We start from the raw sequence: 23,197 nt of genomic DNA, 5'->3' as shown, positions 1-23,197 counted from the left end.
TGTGTATAAAAACATGAAAGTTTAAATTAGAATTGGAAGATGATCCAATGAAGGTGTGTGTATAAAAACATGAAAGTTTAAATTAGAATTGGAAGATGATCCAATGAAGGTGTGTGTATAAAACATGAAAGTTTAAATTAGAATTGGAAGATGATCCAATGAAGGTGTGTGTATAAAAACATGAAAGTTTAAATTAGAATTGGAAGATGATCCAATGAAGGTGTGTGTATAAAAACATGAAAGTTTAAATTAGAATTGGAAGATGATCCAATGAAGGTGTGTGTATAAAAACATGAAAGTTTAAATTAGAATTTTGAATATCTTATCAATATTATTTATGGTAAGTGTAGAGAAACCTTAAAATGAAAATATAACATTATTATTTCACTGTATTTAGTGAAAAAGAACTACTGTGTATATGTAAGCCAAACATGTCTATTTGTGATATGTGAAGAGTCTTATGTTTCATGGAAACATGAATTTCACATTTAAATAGTACAAAAGTGGTTATAATTTTTAATTTCACCCATCTTGAATGGTTGAGTTAGATGTACTCTGTAATGTTTATTAGGTATTGAACTATTGTACTGTTACAACATAACTAGTTGGGTATACTAGTACTGTTGTAATGTGATTATTTGTACTGATCCAAAGAAAGTGTCTGTTATTGTCAGTGCATCTTTATGATTGTAAGTTTTGTTCTATATTTGCAGACTGGAAGTGCAAGCATTACATCTGAGGGTGGGGCTCTTTTCCCCTCTTTGTTACCCCCCTACATCTTTTTTTTATTTACACAGAAACTTCTGACATTTATTTCAATGAAAGACAGAAAAGATAATGGACCTTTTTACTTGTCTCTTGTAAGTCGGAAGAATGATACACATTAGAGTCAAGTGAAACCCGTGTAGTTATGTTTTACCATGCTTGTTGTAGAACCCATGTAGTCATGTTTTACCATGCATGCAGTGGAACCTGTGTAGTCATGTTTCACCATGCTTGTTGTAGAACCTGTGTAGATGTGTGTTACCATGCATGCAGTGGAACCTGTGTAGTCATGTTTCACCATGCTTGTTGTAGAACCTGTGTAGACGTGTTTTACCATGAATGCTGTAGAACCTACGTAGTCATGTTTTACCATGAATGCTGTAGAACTCATGAAGTATGTAACGGAATCCATACAGATATGTTTTACTATGTTTGTGATGGAACCCATATAGTTATATTTTACCAAGCATGTGATGGAACCCATATAGTTATATTTTACCAAGCATGTGATGGAACCCATGTAGCTATGTTTTACCAAGCATGTGATGGAACCCATGTAGCTATGTTTTACTGTGCATGTAATGTAACCTGTGTAGTTTTGTTTTACTATGTATGTGATGGAACCCATATAGTTACGTTTTACTATTTATGTAACGGAACCCACATAATTATGTTTTACTATGTATTTGATGGAATCCATATAGTTATTTTTTACCAAGCATGTGATAGGACCCATGTAACTATGTTTTACTATGCATGTGATGTAACCTGCTTAGTTTTGTTTTACCAAGCATGTAATGGAACCCATGTAGTTATTTCTAGCTGAATGTGCTGTGGAAGTCACATAGCTATGTTTTACCATGCTTGTTGTAGAACAGAAAGTCATGTTTTACTACATGTGTGATGTAACCTGTATAGTTTTGTTTTATCATGTGTGTGAAGAAACCTATGTAGTTATTTCTTACTGAATGTGCTGCAGAAGGCATGTCGCTATGTTGGAACCCTTGTAATTGTTATGTGATCCCATAGAACCTGATGCTATAGAACCCATCTTACTTATATCAGTATTACAGGCTATTTCACATACATTTGTAACTGAATGTATATTTATAAGTATTTCTAATCAAAGTTGTTAGAGAATTGGTGAGTTAATAAATTAACTGTTGTCCTTGTTTAAGACTACAACAGGATTTTGTTATATTTAACAGGTATTTTAACATATTTTCCAATTTTATCTCTATATATGATCTGATGTTTTAACCACAGCTAATATTTAAAGATTTGACTTTAGAGTTGAAACAGCTTGTGGTCAGTTTTTAGTGAAATGTGTGTCATCATGGCTGAAAGCTGTCATCTTGTTGTGGGACTAATGTGTCTAAATGCATAACTACAAAGTGATATAAGAAAAATACTTTATTTATAATATATTACATGTCACTGGAATTTAAATTACATAAACTTGATAATAACATTTTCTAAATGGTTGATACTGAACTAAAGTGAGTTAAAGTATATATATTCATATTTGTAGGTGAAAGATTTCTGATTAATGTTCTTGTAGTGTTTCACATTTCATACTGTTAACTGGCAGTCTGCTTCTTGCAATAACTATTTAGTTAATTACAAATGTGTATGTACTCATAAGGTTTATTAGATGTTCTATTATACATCTTGCAATAACTGTTTTTATCATCACAACCTTAAATCACTTTGTACTTAGACTAGTAACAAAATACTCCATTTTCACAAACAAATCACCTTGCACTTAGACCAAGTAACAAAATACTCCATTTTCACAAACACATCACTTTGCACTTAGACCAGTAACAAAATACTCCATTTTCACAAACAAATCACTTTGCCCTTAGACCAGTAACAAAATACTCCATTTTCACAAACAAATCACTTTGTACTTAGACTGGTAACAAAATACTCCATTTTCACACACACATCACTTTGCACTTAGACCAGTAACAAAATACTCCATTTTCACACACAAATCACTTTGCACTTAGACCAAGTAACAAAATACTCCATTTTCACAAACACATCACTTTGCACTTAGACCAGTAACAAAATACTCCATTTTCACACAAAATCACTTTGCACTTAGACCAGTAACAAAATACTCCATTTTCACAAACACATCACTTTGTACTTATACTACTAACAAAATACTCCATTTTCACAAACAAATCACTTTGCACTTAGACCAAGTAACAAAATACTCCATTTTCACAAACACATCACTTTGCACTTAGACCAGTAACAAAATACTCCATTTTCACACACAAATCACTTTGCACTTAGACCAGTAACAAAATACTCCATTTTCACAAACAAATCACTTTGCACTTAGACCAGTAAAAAAATACTCCATTTTTACAAACAAATCACTTTGCACTTAGACTGGTAACAAAATACTCCATTTTCACAAACAAATCACTTTGTACTTATACTAGTAACAAAATACTCCATTTTCACAAACACATCACTTTGTACTTAGACTGGTAACAAAATACTCCATTTTCACAAACAAATCACTTTGTACTTAGACTGGTAACAAAATACTCCATTTTCACAAACAAATCACTTTGCACTTAGACCGGTAACAAAATACTCCATTTTCACAAACAAATCACTTTGTACTTATACTAGTAACAAAATACTCCATTTTCACAAACAAATCACTTTGTACTTAGAGTGGTAACAAGATACTCCATTTTCACAAACAAATCACTTTGCACTTATACTAGTAACAAAATACTCCATTTTCACAAACAAATCACTTTGCACTTATACTAGTAACAAAATACTCCATTTTCACAAACAAATCACTTTGCACTCAGACTAGTAACAAAATAGTCCATTTTCACAAACAAATCACTTTGCACTTAGACCAGTAACAAAATACTCCATTTTCACAAACAAATCACTTTGCACTTAGACCAGTAACAAAATACTCCATTTTCACAAACAAATCACTTTGCACTTAGACCAGTAACAAAATACTCCATTTTCACAAACAAATCACTTTGCACTTAGACCAGCAACAAAATACTCCATTTTCACAAACAAATCACTTTACACTTAGACTGGTAACAAAATATTCCATTTTCACAAACAAATCACTTTGCACTTAGGCCAGTAACAAAATACTCCATTTTCACAAACAAATCACTTTGCACTTAGACCAAGTAACAAAATACTCCATTTTCACAAACACATCACTTTGCACTTAGACCAGTAACAAAATACTCTATTTTCACAAACAAATCTTCAGTAAAAATAGTTTGTCAAAAAGTATTTTTTTTTTGTGTATAAAAGTCTTGTAATCTTAACTAAAAGTCTGTTACATTTTGTGAAGATACACATGCAGTATCAGTAAGCTATAATACAAATACTTATTGTGTGGATGTGTGTAGACAGACTTGTGTATATTATACCAAAATGTGTGGAAGTGTGTAGACAAACTTGTGTATATCATACCAAGGTTTGTGGAAGTGTGTAGACAGACTTGTGTATATCATACCAAAATGTGTGGAAGTGTGTAGACAAACTTGTGTATATCGTACCAAAGTTTGTGGAAGTGTGTTGACAGACTTGTGTATATTATACCAAAATGTGTGGAAGTGTGTTGACAGACTTGTGTATATTATACCAAAATGTGTGGAAGTGTGTTGACAGACTTGTGTATATCATACCAAAATGTGTGGAAGTGTGTTGACAAACTTGTGTATATCATACCAAGGTTTGTGGAAGTGTGTAGACAGACTTGTGTATATCATACCAAAATGTGTGGAACTGTGTAGACAAACTTGTGTATATCGTACCAAAATGTGTGGAAGTGTGTAGACAAACTTGTGTATATCATACCAAGGTTTGTGGAAGTGTGTTGACAGACTTGTGTATATCATACCAAAATGTGTGGAAGTGTGTAGACAAACTTGTGTATATCATACCAAAGTTTGTGGAAGTGTGTTGACAGACTTGTGTATATCATACCAAAATGTGTGGAAGTGTGTTGACAGACTTGTGTATATCATACCAAAATGTGTGGAAGTGTGTTGACAGACTTGTGTATATCATACCAAAATGTGTGGAAGTGTGTTGACAGACTTGTGTATATCATACCAAAGTTTGTGGAAGTGTGTTGACAGACTTGTGTATATCATACCAAAGTTTGTGGAAGTGTGTTGACAGACTTGTGTATATTATACCAAAATGTGTGGAAGTGTGTTGACAGACTTATGTATATCATACCAAAATGTGTGGAAGTGTGTAGACAAACTTGTGTATATCATACCAAAATGTGTGGAAGTGTGTTGACAGACTTGTGTATATCATACCAAAATGTGTGGAAGTGTGTTGACAGACTTGTGTATATCATACCAAAGTTTGTGGAAGTGTGTTGACAGACTTGTGTATATCATACCAAAGTTTGTGGAAGTGTGTTGACAGACTTGTGTATATTATACCAAAATGTGTGGAAGTGTGTTGACAGACTTATGTATATCATACCAAAATGTGTGGAAGTGTGTAGACAAACTTGTGTATATCATACCAAAATGTGTGGAAGTGTGTTGACAGACTTATGTATATCATACCAAAATGTGTGGAAGTGTGTTGACAGACTTGTGTATATTATACCAAAGTTTGTGGAAGTGTGTTGACAGACTTGTGTATATCATACCAAAATGTGTGGAAGTGTGTTGACAAACTTGTGTATATCATACCAAAATGTGTGGAAGTGTGTTGACAGACTTGTGTATATCATACCAAAATGTGTGGAAGTGTGTTGACAGACTTGTGTATATCATACCAAAATGTGTGGAAGTGTGTTGACAGACTTGTGTATATTATACCAAAATGTGTGGAAGTGTGTTGACAGACTTGTGTATATCATACCAAAATGTGTGGAAGTGTGTTGACAGACTTGTGTATATCATACCAAAATGTCTGGAAGTGTGTAGACAGACTTGTGTATATTATACCAAAGTTTGTGGAAGTGTGTTGACAGACTTGTGTATATTATACCAAAGTTTGTGGAAGTGTGTTGACAGACTTGTGTATATCATACCAAAATGTGTGGAAGTGTGTTGACAGACTTGTGTATATTATACCAAAGTTTGTGGAAGTGTGTTGACAGACTTGTGTATATCATACCAAAATGTGTGGAAGTGTGTTGACAGACTTGTGTATATCATACCAAAATGTGTGGAAGTGTGTTGACAGACTTGTGTATATCATACCAAGGTTTGTGGAAGTGTGTTGACAGACTTGTGTATATCATACCAAAATGTGTGGAAGTGTGTTGACAGACTTGTGTATATTATACCAAAATGTGTGGAAGTGTGTTGACAGACTTGTGTATATCATACCAAAATGTGTGGAAGTGTGTTGACAGACTTGTGTATATCATACCAAAATGTGTGGAAGTGTGTTGACAAACTTGTGTATATTATACCAAAATGTCTGGAAGTGTGTAGACAGACTTGTGTATATTATACCAAAGTTTGTGGAAGTGTGTTGACAGACTTGTGTATATCATACCAAAATGTGTGGAAGTGTGTTGACAGACTTGTGTATATTATACCAAAATGTGTGGAAGTGTGTTGACAGACTTGTGTATATCATACCAAAATGTGTGGAAGTGTGTTGACAGACTTGTGTATATCATACCAAAATGTGTGGAAGTGTGTTGACAAACTTGTGTATATTATACCAAAATGTCTGGAAGTGTGTAGACAGACTTGTGTATATTATACCAAAATTTGTGGAAGTGTGTTGACAGACTTGTGTATATTATACCAAAGTTTGTGGAAGTGTGTTGACAGACTTGTGTATATTATACCAAAATGTGTGGAAGTGTGTTGACAGACTTATGTATATTATACCAAAGTTTGTGGAAGTGTGTTGACAGACTTGTGTATATCATACCAAAATGTGTGGAAGTGTGTAGACAAACTTGTGTATATTATACCAAAATGTGTGGAAGTGTGTAGACAAACTTGTGTATATCATACCAAGGTTTGTGGAAGTGTGTAGACACACTTGTGTATATCATACCAAAATGTGTGGAAGTGTGTTGACAGACTTGTGTATATTATACCAAAATGTGTGGAAGTGTGTAGGCAGACTTGTGTATATTATACCAAAATGTGTGGAAGTGTGTAGGCAGACTTGTGTATATTATACCAAAATGTGTGGAAGTGTGTAGGCAGACTTGTGTATATTATACCAAGTTAGTTGCAAAAGGGTTAAGTAAAAAATTCTTCATGGCGAGAAACCCACATGAAATAAAAATGTGTCTCAGGACGTGTGGTATGGATATTAACACTTTTATTGATAAGGAGGGAACAACATTTCGACCTTCCCAGGTCATCTTCAGGTTAAGAAATAGAGAGTTTAAATGTGACTGATGACAGACACATCTTAGGGATGAGAGTATAAACAGGTACGGGATTGTAGGGGGCATTGCAGTTGTATGTTAGGTTGTTAATTAGTATAGGTATAAAGGTGTTCCTTTATATTCGTTTAGCTTTGGTTATAGTTGCTTTATAAGTTGGGCTTCTTTTTGCATTTGTTTATATTTGTTTCCCTACTTAATGTGTGGGTGTTTTCTATGGTTATATTGTGCTTATTTGATTTGCAGTGATTAAAAAAGTGTTTTTTTTCTTTGAATCTAGTTTCCATTTTTATGCTTGTTTCTACAATATAGAAGTCGTAGTAGTTGTTGCATTGTATTTTATAAATTATGTTGGTGTTGTGTTTGTTAGTGTAGTTTTTTGCATAGTATGGACTTTAGTTTTGTACTTGGTTTTTGAGTAAATTTGGTGTTTACTGGAATGTTGTGTTTTGTTATGAGTTTTTCTAAATGTTGGTTATTTTTACGCTGATGTCAGGAACATGTGGTATGCAGCAGTACAAGCCTTCATCGTATGTTGCATCTTGGGATTTATTGTTGTCTATTTGTTGTTGGTCTAGGTGTATGCATTTAAGTTTTTCCATGGGTTTTTTTAGGAAAGTTCTTGCTGTTGATGAAATGTTCTTTTATTTTGTTGGTTTCATCATTAATTTTATCAGGTTAGCATAGTTTTATGGCTGTATTTATTTAGTTTCTTAATATGTTGAGTTTTTGTTTTGTTTCATGTGCTTGGTACCATGGAATGTATAATCCAGTATGGGTGATTTTTCTGTTTTGATTTGTGTATCAGTTCTAATGATTTTGAGATTAAGAAATGTTATTTGGTTAGTTTTTTCCTGTTCACATGTGAACTTAACGTTGGGATGTATCGAGTTAACATGAATGAGAAAACTACATGTGTATTCTGAAGATGTGAATCCTGCAATTGGAAAACTTAACAAAACACAACATTCCAGTAAACACCCAATTTATTCAAAAACCACGTACAAAACTAAAGTCCACACTATGTAAAAACTACACTGACAAACACCATCATAATTTATAATATACAATGCAACAAGTGCCATGACTTCTATATTGGAGAAACAAACAGAAAAATGGAAAAAAAAACAAAAAACACCTTCACACTTTTGAACACTGCAAATCAAATAAACACAACATAACCACAGAAAACACCCACATATTAAGTAGAGAAACAAATATAAACAAATGCAAAATCAAAGAAGCCCAACTTATAAAGCAACTAAAACCAAAACTAAATGAATATAAAGGAACACCTTTATACCTATACTAATTAATACCCTAACATCCAACTGCAATGCCCCCTACAATCCTGTACCTGTTTATACTCTCATCTCTAAGACGTATCTAGCAGCAGTCACCTTTAAACTCTCTTTCTTAACCTGAAAATGACCTAGAAAGATCAAAATGTTGTTCTCTCCTTATAAATGAAAGTTACTGTTTAAATAAAAGATTACATCCTGACTAATGAAGTTACTGTTTGAATAAAAGGTTACATCCTGAATAATGAAGTTACTGTTTGAATAAAAGGTTACATCCTGAATAATGACAGTTACTGTTTGAATAAAAGGTTACATCCTAAATAATGACAGTTACTATTTGAATAAAAGGTTATATTTTGACAACTGTTTGTAACTATTTAGTAAAATATTGCATGCTGAATAGTGATGACAGTTACTGTTTAAATCCAATAGGCTTAAACCTTGTGATAAGCAAATAACACATTTTTCCAACTTTTCATTCAACATTGTGAACCTAAAATGTGAAATGTGTGAAAAAATTACATTTTCCAATTTTTATCAAAACATTTTGGCCTGATAGCAGTTACTCTTGAAAATTAATATAGCAATTATCATTTTTTTCTGATATATTTAGAAGTTTGTCATTTATTTAGCTGAGAAAGCCTGTTACAAGATGTAGTGACATTAACATGTCCTCCAGTGTTTAATTAAAAGGTCCCTCAGTGAGGATGCACATTCTTCTCTCCTAAGAGTGGATTCTGAAATATCAAATATGGCATAGCAGAAAATATGCAAATATAACAGTTTGAGCCAAGACTGCAATGTCTAAATGTAGTTCAGTCAGTAATTTTGGTAAATTTTTTCACCATGTTGGTTGTTTTAATATGGTTATTGTAAAACCAATTTCAGACCTCATCTGTCTCTGGTCAGTTCCTGCATTCATCAGTCCCTCCAGTTACAACCACACCAACCTCATCAGAGGTGTATCATTATCATGCCATACCTCAACATGCATACACTCTAACCTCTCCTACTAAATCTCCTGTAGTGCAATTGTCCCCTTATGGAGAGTATGTGGATATTGCTGTGTTGGAAAGTGAGTGTGAGGTAAGATTTATGATGTTTTACTCAGACTTCATACTGTTCAAGTTGTACAGCTTTTGTTTACATTAAGTTGAACTTTTAGAATACATGACATTTCAATAGACTTCACTTTCTTCAAATCTTCCTACAACATGACATTTAATTCAGACTTCATACTGTTTAAGTTGTACAGCTTTTGTTTACATTAAGTTGAACTTTTAGAATACACGATATTTCAATAGACTTCACTTTCTTCAAATCTTCCCACAACATGGGATTTAATTCAGACTTCACATTGATTATGTTGTACAGCTTTTGTTTACATTAAGTTGAACTTTTAGAATACACAACATTTCAATAGACTTCACTTTCTTCAAATCTTCCCACAATGTGACATTTAATTCAGACTTCACACTGTTTATGTTGTACAGCTTTTGTTTACATTAACTTGAACTTTTAGAATACATAACATTTCAATAGACTTCACTTTCTTCAAATCTTCCTACAACATGACATTTAATTCAGACTTTACACTGTTTATGTTGTACAGCTTTTGTTTACATTAACTTGAACTTTTAGAATACACAACATTTCATTAGACTTCACTTTCTTCAAATCTTCCTACAACATGACATTTAATTCAGACTTCACACTGTTTATGTTGTACAGATTTTGTTTACATTAAGTTGAACTTTCAGAATACACAACATTTCAATAGACTTCACTTTCTTCAAATCTTCCTACAATGTGACATTTAATTCAGAGTTCACACTGTTTATGTTGCACAGCTTTTGTTTACATTATGTTGACTTTTAGTATACACATTTCAATAGACATCACTTTCTTCAAATCTTCCTACAACATGACATTTAATTCAGACTTCACATTGATTATGTTGTACAGCTTTTGTTTACATTATGTTGACTTTTAGTATACACAACATTTTAATAGACATCACTTTCTTCAAATCTTCCTACAACATGACATTTAATTCTGACTACACACTGTTTATGTTGTACAGCTTTTGTTTACATTAACTTGAACTTTTAGAATACACAACATTTCATTAGACTTCACTTTCTTCAAATCTTCCTACAACATGACATTTAATTCAGACTTCACACTGTTTATGTTGTACAGCTTTTGTTTACATTAACTTGAACTTTTAGAATACACAACATTTCAATATACTTCACTTTCTTCAAATCTTCCTACAACATGACATTTAATTCTGACTACACACTGTTTATGTTGTACAGCTTTTGTTTACATTAACTTGAACTTTTAGAATACACAACATTTCATTAGACTTCACTTTCTTCAAGTCTTCCTACAACATGACATTTAATTCAGACTTCACACTGTTTATGTTGTACAGCTTTTGTTTACATTAACTTGAACTTTTAGAATACACAACATTTCATTAGACTTCACTTTCTTCAAATCTTTCTACAACATGACATTTAATTCAGACTTCACACTGTTTATGTTGCACAGCTTTTGTTTACATTATGTTGACTTTTAGTATACACAACATTTCAATAGACATCACTTTCTTCAAATCTTCCTACAACATGACATTTAATTCAGACTTCACATTGTTTATGTTGTACAGATTTTGTTTACATTAAGTTGAACTTTTAGAATACACAACATTTCAATAGACTTCACTTTCTTCAAATCTTCCTACAACATGACATTTAATTCAGACTTCACACTGTTTATGTTGCACAGCTTTTGTTTACATTATGTTGACTTTTAGTATACACAACATTTCAATAGACATCACTTTCTTCAAATCTTCCTACAACATGACATTTAATTCAGACTTCACATTGATTATGTTGTACAGATTTTGTTTACATTAAGTTGAACTTTTAGAATACACAACATTTCAATAGACTTCACTTTCTTCAAATCTTCCTACAACATGACATTTAATTCAGACTTCACACTGTTTATGTTGCACAGCTTTTGTTTACATTATGTTGACTTTTAGTATACACAACATTTCAATAGACATCACTTTCTTCAAATCTTCCTACAACATGACATTTAATTCAGACTTCACATTGATTATGTTGTACAGCTTTTGTTTACATTATGTTGAACTTTTAGAATACACATTTCAATAGACATCACTTTCTTCAAATCTTCCTACAACATGACATTTAATTCAGACTTCACATTGATTATGTTGTACAGATTTTGTTTACATTATGTTGAACTTTTAGAATACACAACATTTCAATAGACTTCACTTTCTTCAAATCTTCCTACAACATGACATTTAATTCAGACTTCACACTGTTTATGTTGCACAGCTTTTGTTTACATTATGTTGACTTTTAGTATACACAACATTTCAATAGACATCACTTTCTTCAAATCTTCCTACAACATGACATTTAATTCAGACTTCACATTGATTATGTTGTACAGATTTTGTTTACATTAAGTTGAACTTTTAGAATACACAACATTTCAATAGACTTCACTTTCTTCAAATTTTCCTACAATGTGACATTTAATTCAGACTTCACACTGTTTATGTTGTACAGATTTTGTTTACATTACGTTGAACTTTTAGAATACACATTTCAATAGACTTCACTTTCTTCAAATCTTCCCACAACATGGCATTTAATTCAGACTTCACACTGTTTATGTTGTACAGATTTTGTTTACATTACGTTGAACTTTTAGAATACACAACATTTCAATATACTTCACTTTCTTCAAATCTTCCTACAACATGACATTTAATTCTGACTACACACTGTTTATGTTGTACAGCTTTTGTTTACATTAACTTGAACTTTTAGAATACACAACATTTCATTAGACTTCACTTTCTTCAAATCTTCCTACAACATGACATTTAATTCAGACTTCACACTGTTTATGTTGCACAGCTTTTGTTTACATTATGTTGACTTTTAGTATACACAACATTTCAATAGACATCACTTTCTTCAAATCTTCCTACAACATGACATTTAATTCAGACTTCACATTGATTATGTTGTACAGATTTTGTTTACATTAAGTTGAACTTTTAGAATACACAACATTTCAATAGACTTCACTTTCTTCAAATCTTCCTACAACATGACATTTAATTCAGACTTCACACTGTTTATGTTGCATAGCTTTTGTTTACATTATGTTGACTTTTAGTATACACAACATTTCAATAGACATCACTTTCTTCAAATCTTCCTACAACATGACATTTAATTCAGACTTCACATTGATTATGTTGTACAGCTTTTGTTTACATTATGTTGAACTTTTAGAATACACATTTCAATAGACATCACTTTCTTCAAATCTTCCTACAACATGACATTTAATTCAGACTTCACATTGATTATGTTGTACAGATTTTGTTTACATCATGTTGAACTTTTAGAATACACAACATTTCAATAGACTTCACTTTCTTCAAATCTTCCTACAACATGACATTTAATTCAGACTTCACACTGTTTATGTTGCACAGCTTTTGTTTACATTATGTTGACTTTTAGTATACACAACATTTCAATAGACATCACTTTCTTCAAATCTTCCTACAACATGACATTTAATTCAGACTTCACATTGATTATGTTGTACAGATTTTGTTTACATTAAGTTGAACTTTTAGAATACACAACATTTCAATAGACTTCACTTTCTTCAAATTTTCCTACAATGTGACATTTAATTCAGACTTCACACTGTTTATGTTGTACAGATTTTGTTTACATTACGTTGAACTTTTAGAATACACAACATTTCAATAGACTTCACTTTCTTCAAATCTTCCCACAACATGGCATTTAATTCAGACTTCACACTGTTTATGTTGTACAGATTTTGTTTACATTACGTTGAACTTTTAGAATACACAACATTTCAATAGACTTCACTTTCTTCAAATCTTCCTACAACATGACATTTAATTCAGACTTCACATTGATTATGTTGTACAGCTTTTGTTTACATTATGTTGACTTTTAGTATACACAACATTTTAATAGACTTTACTTTCTTCAAATCTTCCTACAACATGACATTTAATTCAGACTTCACACTGTTTATGTTGTACAGCTTTTGTTTACATTATGTTGACTTTTAGTATACACATTTCAATAGACTTCACTTTCTTCAAATCTTCCTACAATGTGACATTTAATTCAGACTTCACATTGATTATGTTGTACAGCTTTTGTTTACATTATGTTGACTTTTAGTATACACAACATTTTAATAGACTTTACTTTCTTCAAATCTTCCTGCAACTTCCTACAATGTGACATTTATTTCAGCTTTTACTATGTTAATATTTCACACTGTTTGTATTGGTGTTTGTATATCATAAATGAGTTTTTTGTTTTTTTGGTTCGTTTTGTGGTGCTAGTAATTATTTTTATAATCTTGTCTCTCTATATTGTAATATTTTACTTTATATCTCAAAATCAAATCAAAATTACTTGAAGTACTAACAAAGCATTCTGTTACTTTAAATGCTTGTGTGTGTTGTATAGTGTATATATGTGTGCCAATAATAAACACTAGAAGTTTGTCTTTTGCTCGTGCTACATGGAAAGTACAATATATTATAATGTGAGTTATTTATGTACCACTTATAAGTTACCATAGAAACTATTCACAGGACAATTTTCAAATACAATATTCAACCTTTCATACATTTTGTTTTGCATACTTTTGAGAAGATCTCAGAATAAATCAAGATGGAGTTATTTCTCTTTGAACAAAACTTAAGTATTGTACAATGGTACTTTTAATGTACAGTTTTCATAAAACATGTTTTTTATCTTAGATGATTAATTCAACATTTGTATGACTTACCATCAATTAGTAATGTCCACTTCCCAATCTAAATGGCATCACTTACCAACCATTAATTTGACCTGTTCCTTATCTAAATGGTATTGACTATCGTTTATTAAATGTGGCCTGTTTTTTATCTAAATGGTATTGATTACCATCCATTAATTGTGACCTGTTACGAAATTAATTGTTGTTGGCCACCATCCATTAATTGTGACCTATTACTAAACTAAATGTTATTGACCATCATTTATTAATTGTGACCTATTTCTTATGTAAATGTTATTGACCATCATCCATTAATTGTGACCTATTACTTTTTTAAATAGTATTGACTATCGTCCATTAATTGTGACCTGTTCCTTATCTAAATAGTATTGACTATCGTTTATTAATTATGACCTGTTTTTTTATCTAAATGGTATTGACTTCCATCCATTAATTGTGACCTGTTACGAAACTAAATGGTATTGACCATCATCCATTAATTATGATCTGTAATGATTAGTTGTCAATTAATCACAGCTTGCCTACTGTAGTTTTTGAAACAGGACAAACTATTTTACTGATTTACAATATTGCAGCTAAACAAATATTTAAAATTATACATTCATGGTTGTAGGGAAGTAGAACAACATCCATCAAAAAAGCTACTGATCCTGGACAGGTTGGCTTCTTTTCCTCCAACACGAAGTGTCATTGTTCTGGAGATGGCACAGCAAGACGACATCATCTGGTCCCCAAGATTGTGAATGGTGTTACAGTTATGGCTTATCCAACCTCTGTAGTGTTTACCACTCCTCCACCCATCAGTGCTAAGGCTTCTGGAGATTGTGAAACTGTCACCATGGCAACTGTTGGAGAGGTTGGGTTCATTTAAGCTTTGAATATGCCCTCAATTTCTTACTTGAAAGACAACACCCAAAAGATGAGAACCTTTCCTCTGTAGTAGAGAGAAAAGTATTTGTTCTTCCCAAAATAGTTTTGATTTAGATAACATTCTCTCCTGTCAGATGCTCAATTCTCTGTACAAAGAACTCACCACAATTTCTCTAGGTCACATGCAACTTAAAAAAACAACATATTTTTTGGTCTAACTAGTGAATGTTGATTATATTAATATATATAATTCTTTTTCATATTTTTTGCTGTATCTTATATTTGGTAAATTAGTTTTAATGTTCAAATCTTCTAAAGATGGTATGTCCTCAGACTTTAGCTGCTAGATCATCTTCTGTCTGTCTCAACCTACCTGTTCATATCACCTAAGAAATCTTAAGGTGTCTTATTCACGGACAATTTGATGTTGCGCATATCATACGATTTTCTCATCATCATAATCTTGAGGAAATGTTCCTTAACTTGGCAGATCTCGCTTCATCCATTTAGACGTCAGTTATCAAAGTTCTAGTCAAGTTTTGGTTTTTGCAGCTGAACATGAAACCCTTGGATTTCTAAACAGCTATTTGTTACATTTAATATAACATTTATTTATACATTTTACCTTGTTAGTGATACTATTTGTGCTGAAATGAAGGTGGTTTGATTGATGGCCGTCCATTTCTTGTGTGTCTTGTTAATCAGAAAGCAACTCAAGTCTCATCATATCAGAGAATTGTTTGTTGTCCAAAAACTAGTAATTTATCTTCATTGAGATTTTTAGTTTTGTTCTCTGTAAAATTTCAAAAGTTCCTGAACAAAATTCAATCAAATATCTGAAAGATTTTCCAAATTACGTTTATTTTGCAATAGTAGACAATTGTGTTGTAATACAGTAATGAGAGGAAAAGAACACAATTTCATATCTTTTTTCTAAAGACATATTTTAACTATTGTGACATAAAGACCAGAAACAAAGGTTTCTGTTATCATGTGCATTTGATGTAAGTTCTGTATTTGTTGGTTATGTCAATTGACAGAGTTTAGTTGTAGATCTGCATGTGGTATTAATTTAACTACATTGTATGTGTGACAGTCTGTTGTGGAACTTCTTTACAGATATGTATCTCTCCTACTTGTGGCTTGTTCAACATTTTTATTTTATGTACTTGCGTTCATGGTTTAATCTATATTGTTGAAACTGTTGTTAGGAAAAGAAACATCTTTATAAGTAATCTGTGATATTCAATTTATCACAAGTTCCTTTTACCCTAGATTACCCTAGACTTGACATACTAAGATGTAATAGTTTTATTTAAGGTTTTGTTCACAGAGATTCCAAAAGCGTTGTTGAACTAATATATTTATGAAAACTGTTAAATTTGAAATATTAAAGTGGTTTTATGGTGTAATATTTTATGTGAAGGTGTAGAAACCTAATATTTTAATACATGAGCCCTATATTGAGTGTTTAATAAATGTTTTTGACATGTTAATCAATGCTTCACTTTAAGTTTCCAAAATTGTGTATGTAGTAAATAAATAAAAGTAATCAGAATGTTCACAGTGCTTTAGTTTGATTGTTATGTGTAGTTTCCTCCAGGAAAAGTAGTTCACAGTGTTTTAGTTTGATTGTTATGTGTAGTTTCCTCCAGGGAAAGTAGTTCACAGTGTTTTAGTTTGATTGTTCTGTGTAGTTTCCTTCAGGGAAAGTAGTTCACAGTGTTTTAGTTTGATTGTTATGTGTAGTTTCCTCCAGGGAAAGTAGTTCACAGTGTTTTAGTTTGATTGTTATGTGTAGTTTCTTCCAGGGAAAGTAGTTCACAATGTTTTAGTTTGATTGTTTTGTGTAGTTTCCTCCAGGGAAAGTAGTTCACACTGTTCTAGTTTCACTAATGTTCATAGTTTTTTTCAGTTAAAGGATCTTACAGTGTTCTAGTTTCACTAATGTTTATAGTTTTTTCCAGTTAAAGGATCTCAGTGTTCTAGTTTGACTAGTTTGTAGTTTCCTCCAATGAAAGCAGCTCACAGTGTTCTCGCTTCACTACTGTTCATAGTTTTTTCCAGTTAAAGGATCTTACAGTGTTCTAGTTTGACTAGTTTATAGTTTCTTCCAGTGTAAGTAGCTCAGTGTTTGAGTTTGACTAGTTTGTAGTTTCTTCCATTGAAAGCAGCTCAGTGTTCTAGTTTCACTACTGTTTATAGTTTTTTTCCAGTGAAAGGATCTTAGTGTTCTAGTTTGTAGTTTCCTCCAGTGTAAGTAGCTCACAGTGTTTGAGTTTGACTATTCTTTGTAGTTTCTTTCAGTGAAGGGCCTGGCATGGCCTGGTAATTAGGTCACTCAACTGCACCTGAGGATCATGGGTTTGAATCCCTGTAACTAAACATGCTTCCCATTTCCATCAGGGGGCATTATATATGACAGTTAATCCCACTATTTGTTGGTAAACAAACAGTCAAAGATTTGTTGGTGAGTGGTGTTGACTGTATTCCCTGTGGTCTACTCGTCAATTAGTGATAGCATTGCAGTTAGTCCTCGAGTGTCTTTGCGATAAACTAAAAAAGAATCAATCCTCGTGTGATGGAAGTTCATATTATTGTTTTTGTACTTTCTATGAAAGTTGTCTACATTGTTTATCCCCACTGAACGAGGTTCGTAATATTGTTGCTCAATTATGGATTTCCTACTGTGACATATTTCGTGAATCGCAGATTGCCATCTAATATACAAACATTTTTTTTTATTTTGCTAAACGAAATAAAAACTTTATTATAGCCTGTGGGTACGTATTGCCATCTATTGGAGAATAGAAAATTTAAAATTGTATTTAAAAAATGGCTTAATTGGTACTTCAAAATAGAGAATTTAATTATTTGAATATGTACATACATATCTCTGTAAAGGAAATTTCTTATCAATCCATTTACCTAAGCCTTTTTGGTACAGTGAATTATTCTTCCTGCGTGGTTTGGAATATGACCAGCTAGCTCTCCTGTTAACAGCGATTGGGCTGGTTGTTTTTGTAGTAGTAACATAATTTTATTATTGTAGTGTGAACAATTATAACGAAGCATTGTTGTAACAGTCACATCTTACTCGGTAAGATTGTTTTGTTATATAGTTTTAACTAATATTGTCGGCTAGACTAATTTTGTCAGAGTAAAAACAACTTGTTTCGAATTCGTTTAGGGCGTGGATTTTGTAACTCATTTATTTTGCCCTGACTCATAACCAGATCGGCATATCCGCTTGAAGTGGTTTTAATAAACCTTCGTGCCATTTATGTCCACGTTATTGTAATGATTTTAGAGTGCGTGAGGGCTTTGTAACTTTCTTTGGGTTAAAATTTTAAGTAATATAAGAAAAACAACAAGGAATCCCTAGTAACCATGACACTCGAAATTCTTTCAGTCAGAATTAGAGTAAATTAATCTTCGAGACCTTGGACCTGGTAAAATACATTCATCGAAAGGGTTTGACCTTCTGAGTCCAAAACTGTAACTAGATCTCATATTGGTCAAAAGGTCACGGATCTCTTATATGCTGCGGCTATTAATTAAATGAGAGGTGAAATATTTGTTTAAAGTTAACTATGTTTCGTCATTTTTGAAGTGTATCAAAGAAGTAGTTAACTGATTACGGTGAAGCGACCTCTACTTTAGGATTAGTTAATATTTTGAACATCAAAATAAATGTGTTACGCGAAACCCCCGAACCAACGGAACTCTTTTCTTGTATGTGAACGTTAGATTTAAGGACTATAATAAAACATCACAGTTGAATTTTCTAACAAGATATAAGTTTTTTATGAAATTAATATATATCTTCTTTAAAGTTAGTAACTGTTCTACGAAATGTATGGATGTATAGATTTAAGTTCGTGTTATACACTGTGGTGTATCGGAGCCAGTATGTGTGTAACTGTAGTCTATAATAACTGAAGTGTCTGATAATTAGGCTATTTGTGCTCGTGCGGGAACCCTTGTTGTCACGTGATTTGCCAATGAAGCATTTTGAGGATAACAAAGACACCGAATTAAAAGTAACAGTTAGCCCTATTAAAGTAAACTTGGCTGATAGAACGTGAACTGAGATCGCGCTACTTTACTTTCTTTTTTCATAGACGGAATAACAAATTTAAATCGGACGATGTTGCGTCATCGTGAGTGTTTATTCTACATCTGTATATCTTGAACCTTCCTTCTTTTTATTGAAGTTACTGAAAAGCTATTTAGTTTGTTTACAGTTTTCTCTACCTATGAATAGCTCATATTTTACTGTATTTTTTCAGTTATTGATAGAAACCAAACGTTCGTTTTCTTTCGCGTTTCATTAACATTTGAAATCTGTTTTTCGTGTTTTTCAATATAATTATTTTTTAGATATCATGATAAACCGAACCTACTTTGATTTTCATTTCGTGAGTCACTAGTCATCAAACTTTAGGTTTTATAATAATGTAATAAAGAAATAATATAATTCCTAAATATTTTCACAAAACTTCATACATTCTACTGCAATTTCAAATTAGAAATTAAGTTTTATAGGTTGATATAAAGCAGCGGTTTCCAAACCTTTGTTATTGACCAACTTGCCGCGACCTACAGTTTGGAAACCGCAGGTGTATGAACTATATTGACAAAAAGTGCACTATGGGGCTGAATACAAACATACGACTTTGGTCTAAGCTGTAGATGCCATCCCATGCATAATGAGATGTTAGATTTTGGCCTAAAGTACAAGTGGTTAAGTGACTAAAATCAGAGATTCGATTCTTCAAAGTGGACAGCGCACGTACAGCCCGTTGTGTAGCTTTTACCTAAATTAATCAACCCAAACACAACGGCAACAATATGTTAAAGAGTTGGTCTTAGAAAATGGTCGTTTTCCTAAATGTGTTCAGGTAAATATATATATTCAAATACATTTAAAATCGGCACAGTTGTCAAAATTGAATATTTAAGAACGCTGAGGCTAAGTGACAATAATGAAAATATCTTAACAGTATTATATATTTAAAGAAGGTGTAGCTAAGAGACAATAGTAAAAACATATTAATGGTATCACTATACATTTAAGAAAGGTGTAATTGAGATACGACAATGAAAACATTAACCGTATTATAGGATATTTAAGGAAGGTGTAGCTAAGAGACGATAATGAAAACATTAACCGTATTATAGGATATTTAAGGAAGGTGAAGCTAAGAGACGATAATGAAAACATTAACCGTATTATAGGATATTTAAGGAAGGTGTAGCTAAGAGACAATAATGAAAACATTAACCGTGTTATAGGATATTTAAGGAAGGTGTAGCTAAGAGACGATAATGAAAACATTAACCGTATTATAGGATATTTAAGGAAGGTGTAGCTAAGATACGAAAATGAAAACATTAACCGTATTATAGGATATTTAAGGAAGGTGTAGCTAAGAGACGATAATGAAAACATTAACCGTATTATAGGTTATTTAAGGAAGGTGTAGAGAAGAGACGATAATGAAAACATTAATCGTATTATAGGTTATTTATGGAAGGTGTAGTTAAGAGACGAAATTAAAACATGAACCGTATTATAGGTTATTTAAGGAAGGTGTAGCTAAGAGACGATAATGAAAACATTAACCGTATTATAGGATATTTAAGGAAGATGTAGCTAAGAGACGATAATGAAAACATTAACCGTATTATAGGATATTTAAGGAAGTTGTAACCAAGATACAAGAATGAAAACATATTAACAGTATTAATAAATACTTAACAAAAGTGTAACTAAGATACAATAATGAAAACATATTAACAGTATTAATAAATACTTAACAAAAGTGTAACTAAGATACAATAATGAAAACATATTAATAGTATTAATAAATACTTAACAAAAGTGTAACTAAGATACAATAATGAAAACATATTAACAGTATTAATAAATACTTAACAAAAGTGTAACTAAGATACAATAATGAAAACATATTAACAGTATTAATAAATCTTAAAACATACGGAGCTTTCAATAGTTCCATATTTCAAAAGTGTTGGGTTTTATTATCTTTGTTGTTGTTTTTTTACTGTTATGAATGTATTAGCAATAAACAAAATTCGTTGTATACATAGATGCGTTTACCATTTGCAATATTTAAACATACTTAGGGCTTGCATTTCTGATGCTGAAATTCCCACAATTCCTAGTGAAGTGTACACCTTGTCTGTTAACCTAAAATCGTCTCCTACTGCATTGTTTCTGTTATATAAATTTGACTGAATATTTTAAGCCTAACTATATAAGTCTCCTGATTGGTGTACATTCTTTGTTGCTGTAAGAGGCGATTTAGGTTTAAAACTAGAAGCTTTGATCGGTGTTACTAATGTTACTTCCCCGAAAGGAGGCCGAAGAGAAATAAAACAAATTGATACTCTAAGTTTTGGTTTTATTTACTCTTGAAACAGTCTCGGGGATCTTGCGTAAGTATATTTAATTTCTGAGCTTGTCATTGTAGATTGGGCCATCTAATAGGTCTAAGTGTACGATATTTAAAGTTCCCTTGTACAGATATATCATTATGGACTTGAACCTTATAAAACGAAAAATATATTAGGCCTAGTAGGAAAACTAGGAAGTGTAATTTGCGGTAATGAAACTGTGAGTGGGTCTGGCAGTGAGTAGTTTGGTTTGTTTTGAATTTCGCGCAAACCTACATAAGTGCTAGCCGCCCCTAATTTTGCAGTGTAAGACTAGAGGGAAGGTAGTTAGTCGTCACCACACACCGCTAACTCTTGGGCTACTCTTTTACCAACGAATAATGGGATTGATCGTAATCATATAACGCTCCCACGGCTGAAAGGGCGAGCATATTCGGTGTGACGGGGACCCTCACATTACGAGTCGAGTGCCTTATCCACCTGGCCAGGTAATGAATGATAAGTAATGTAGTCATTACGAAACACATACAGTATAATGAATGATAAGTAATGTAGTCACTACGAAACACATACAGGATAATGAATGATAAGTAATGTAGTCATTACGAAACACATACAGTATAATGAATGATAAGTAATGTAGTCATTACGAAACACATACAGTATAATGAATGATAAGTAATGTAGTCATTACGAAACACATACAGTATAATGAATGATAAGTAATGTAGTCACTACGAAACACATACAGTATAATGAATGATAAGTAATGTAGTCATTACGAAACACATACAGTATAATGAATGATAAGTGATGTAGTCATTACGAAACACATACAGTATAATGAATGATAAGTAATGTAGTCACTACGAAACACATACAGTATAATGAATGATAAGTAATGTAGTCACTACGAAACACATACAGTATAATGAATGATAAGTAATGTAGTCATTACGAAACACATACAGTATAATGAATGATAAGTGATGTAGTCATTACGAAACACATACAGTATAATGAATGATAAGTAATGTAGTCATTACGAAACACATACAGTATAATGAATGATAAGTAATGTAGTCACTACGAAACACATACAGTATAATGAATGATAAGTAATGTAGTCATTACGAAACACATACAGTATAATGAATGATAAGTGATGTAGTCATTACGAAACACATACAGTATAATGAATGATAAGTAATGTAGTCATTACGAAACACATACAGTATAATGAATGATAAGTGATGTAGTCATTACGAAACACATACAGTATAATGAATGATAAGTAATGTAGTCACTACGAAACACATACAGTATAATGAATGATAAGTAATGTAGTCATTACGAAACACATACAGTATAATGAATGATAAGTGATGTAGTCATTACGAAACACATACAGTATAATGAATGATAAGTAATGTAGTCACTACGAAACACATACAGTATAATGAATGATAAGTAATGTAGTCATTACGAAACACATACAGTATAATGAATGATAAGT

General features: G+C 31.9%; 1 protein-coding gene across 11 annotated transcripts in view; it reads left to right on the top strand.

Annotated features, from left to right (window-relative positions):
• Positions 1 to 16,820, top strand: part of LOC143234678 (protein boule-like) — a 49,700-nt gene extending 32,880 nt beyond the window's left edge. For 6 of the 11 annotated variants that reach the window (XM_076472226.1, XM_076472223.1, XM_076472225.1 and 3 more), the window contains 2 exons: positions 9,364 to 9,561; positions 15,002 to 16,820. In XM_076472226.1, coding sequence (XP_076328341.1) covers positions 9,364 to 9,561; positions 15,002 to 15,259 — 456 coding nt within the window. In that variant the 3' untranslated portion in view covers positions 15,260 to 16,820. Of the gene's footprint in view, positions 1 to 713; positions 861 to 9,363; positions 9,562 to 15,001 lie in introns of all 11 variants that reach the window. The other 5 variants (XM_076472218.1, XM_076472220.1, XM_076472216.1 and 2 more) reach the window with 1 other exon arrangement.
• Positions 16,821 to 23,197: the final 6,377 nt, after the last annotated feature.

This window comes from Tachypleus tridentatus, chromosome 12 (assembly GCF_004210375.1).
Source record: "Tachypleus tridentatus isolate NWPU-2018 chromosome 12, ASM421037v1, whole genome shotgun sequence".
In the NCBI taxonomy this organism is placed as follows: Eukaryota; Metazoa; Arthropoda; class Merostomata; order Xiphosura; family Limulidae; genus Tachypleus; species Tachypleus tridentatus.
Note: the sequence above shows the minus strand (reverse complement) of the source record. Positions and strands in the feature narration are given on the sequence as shown.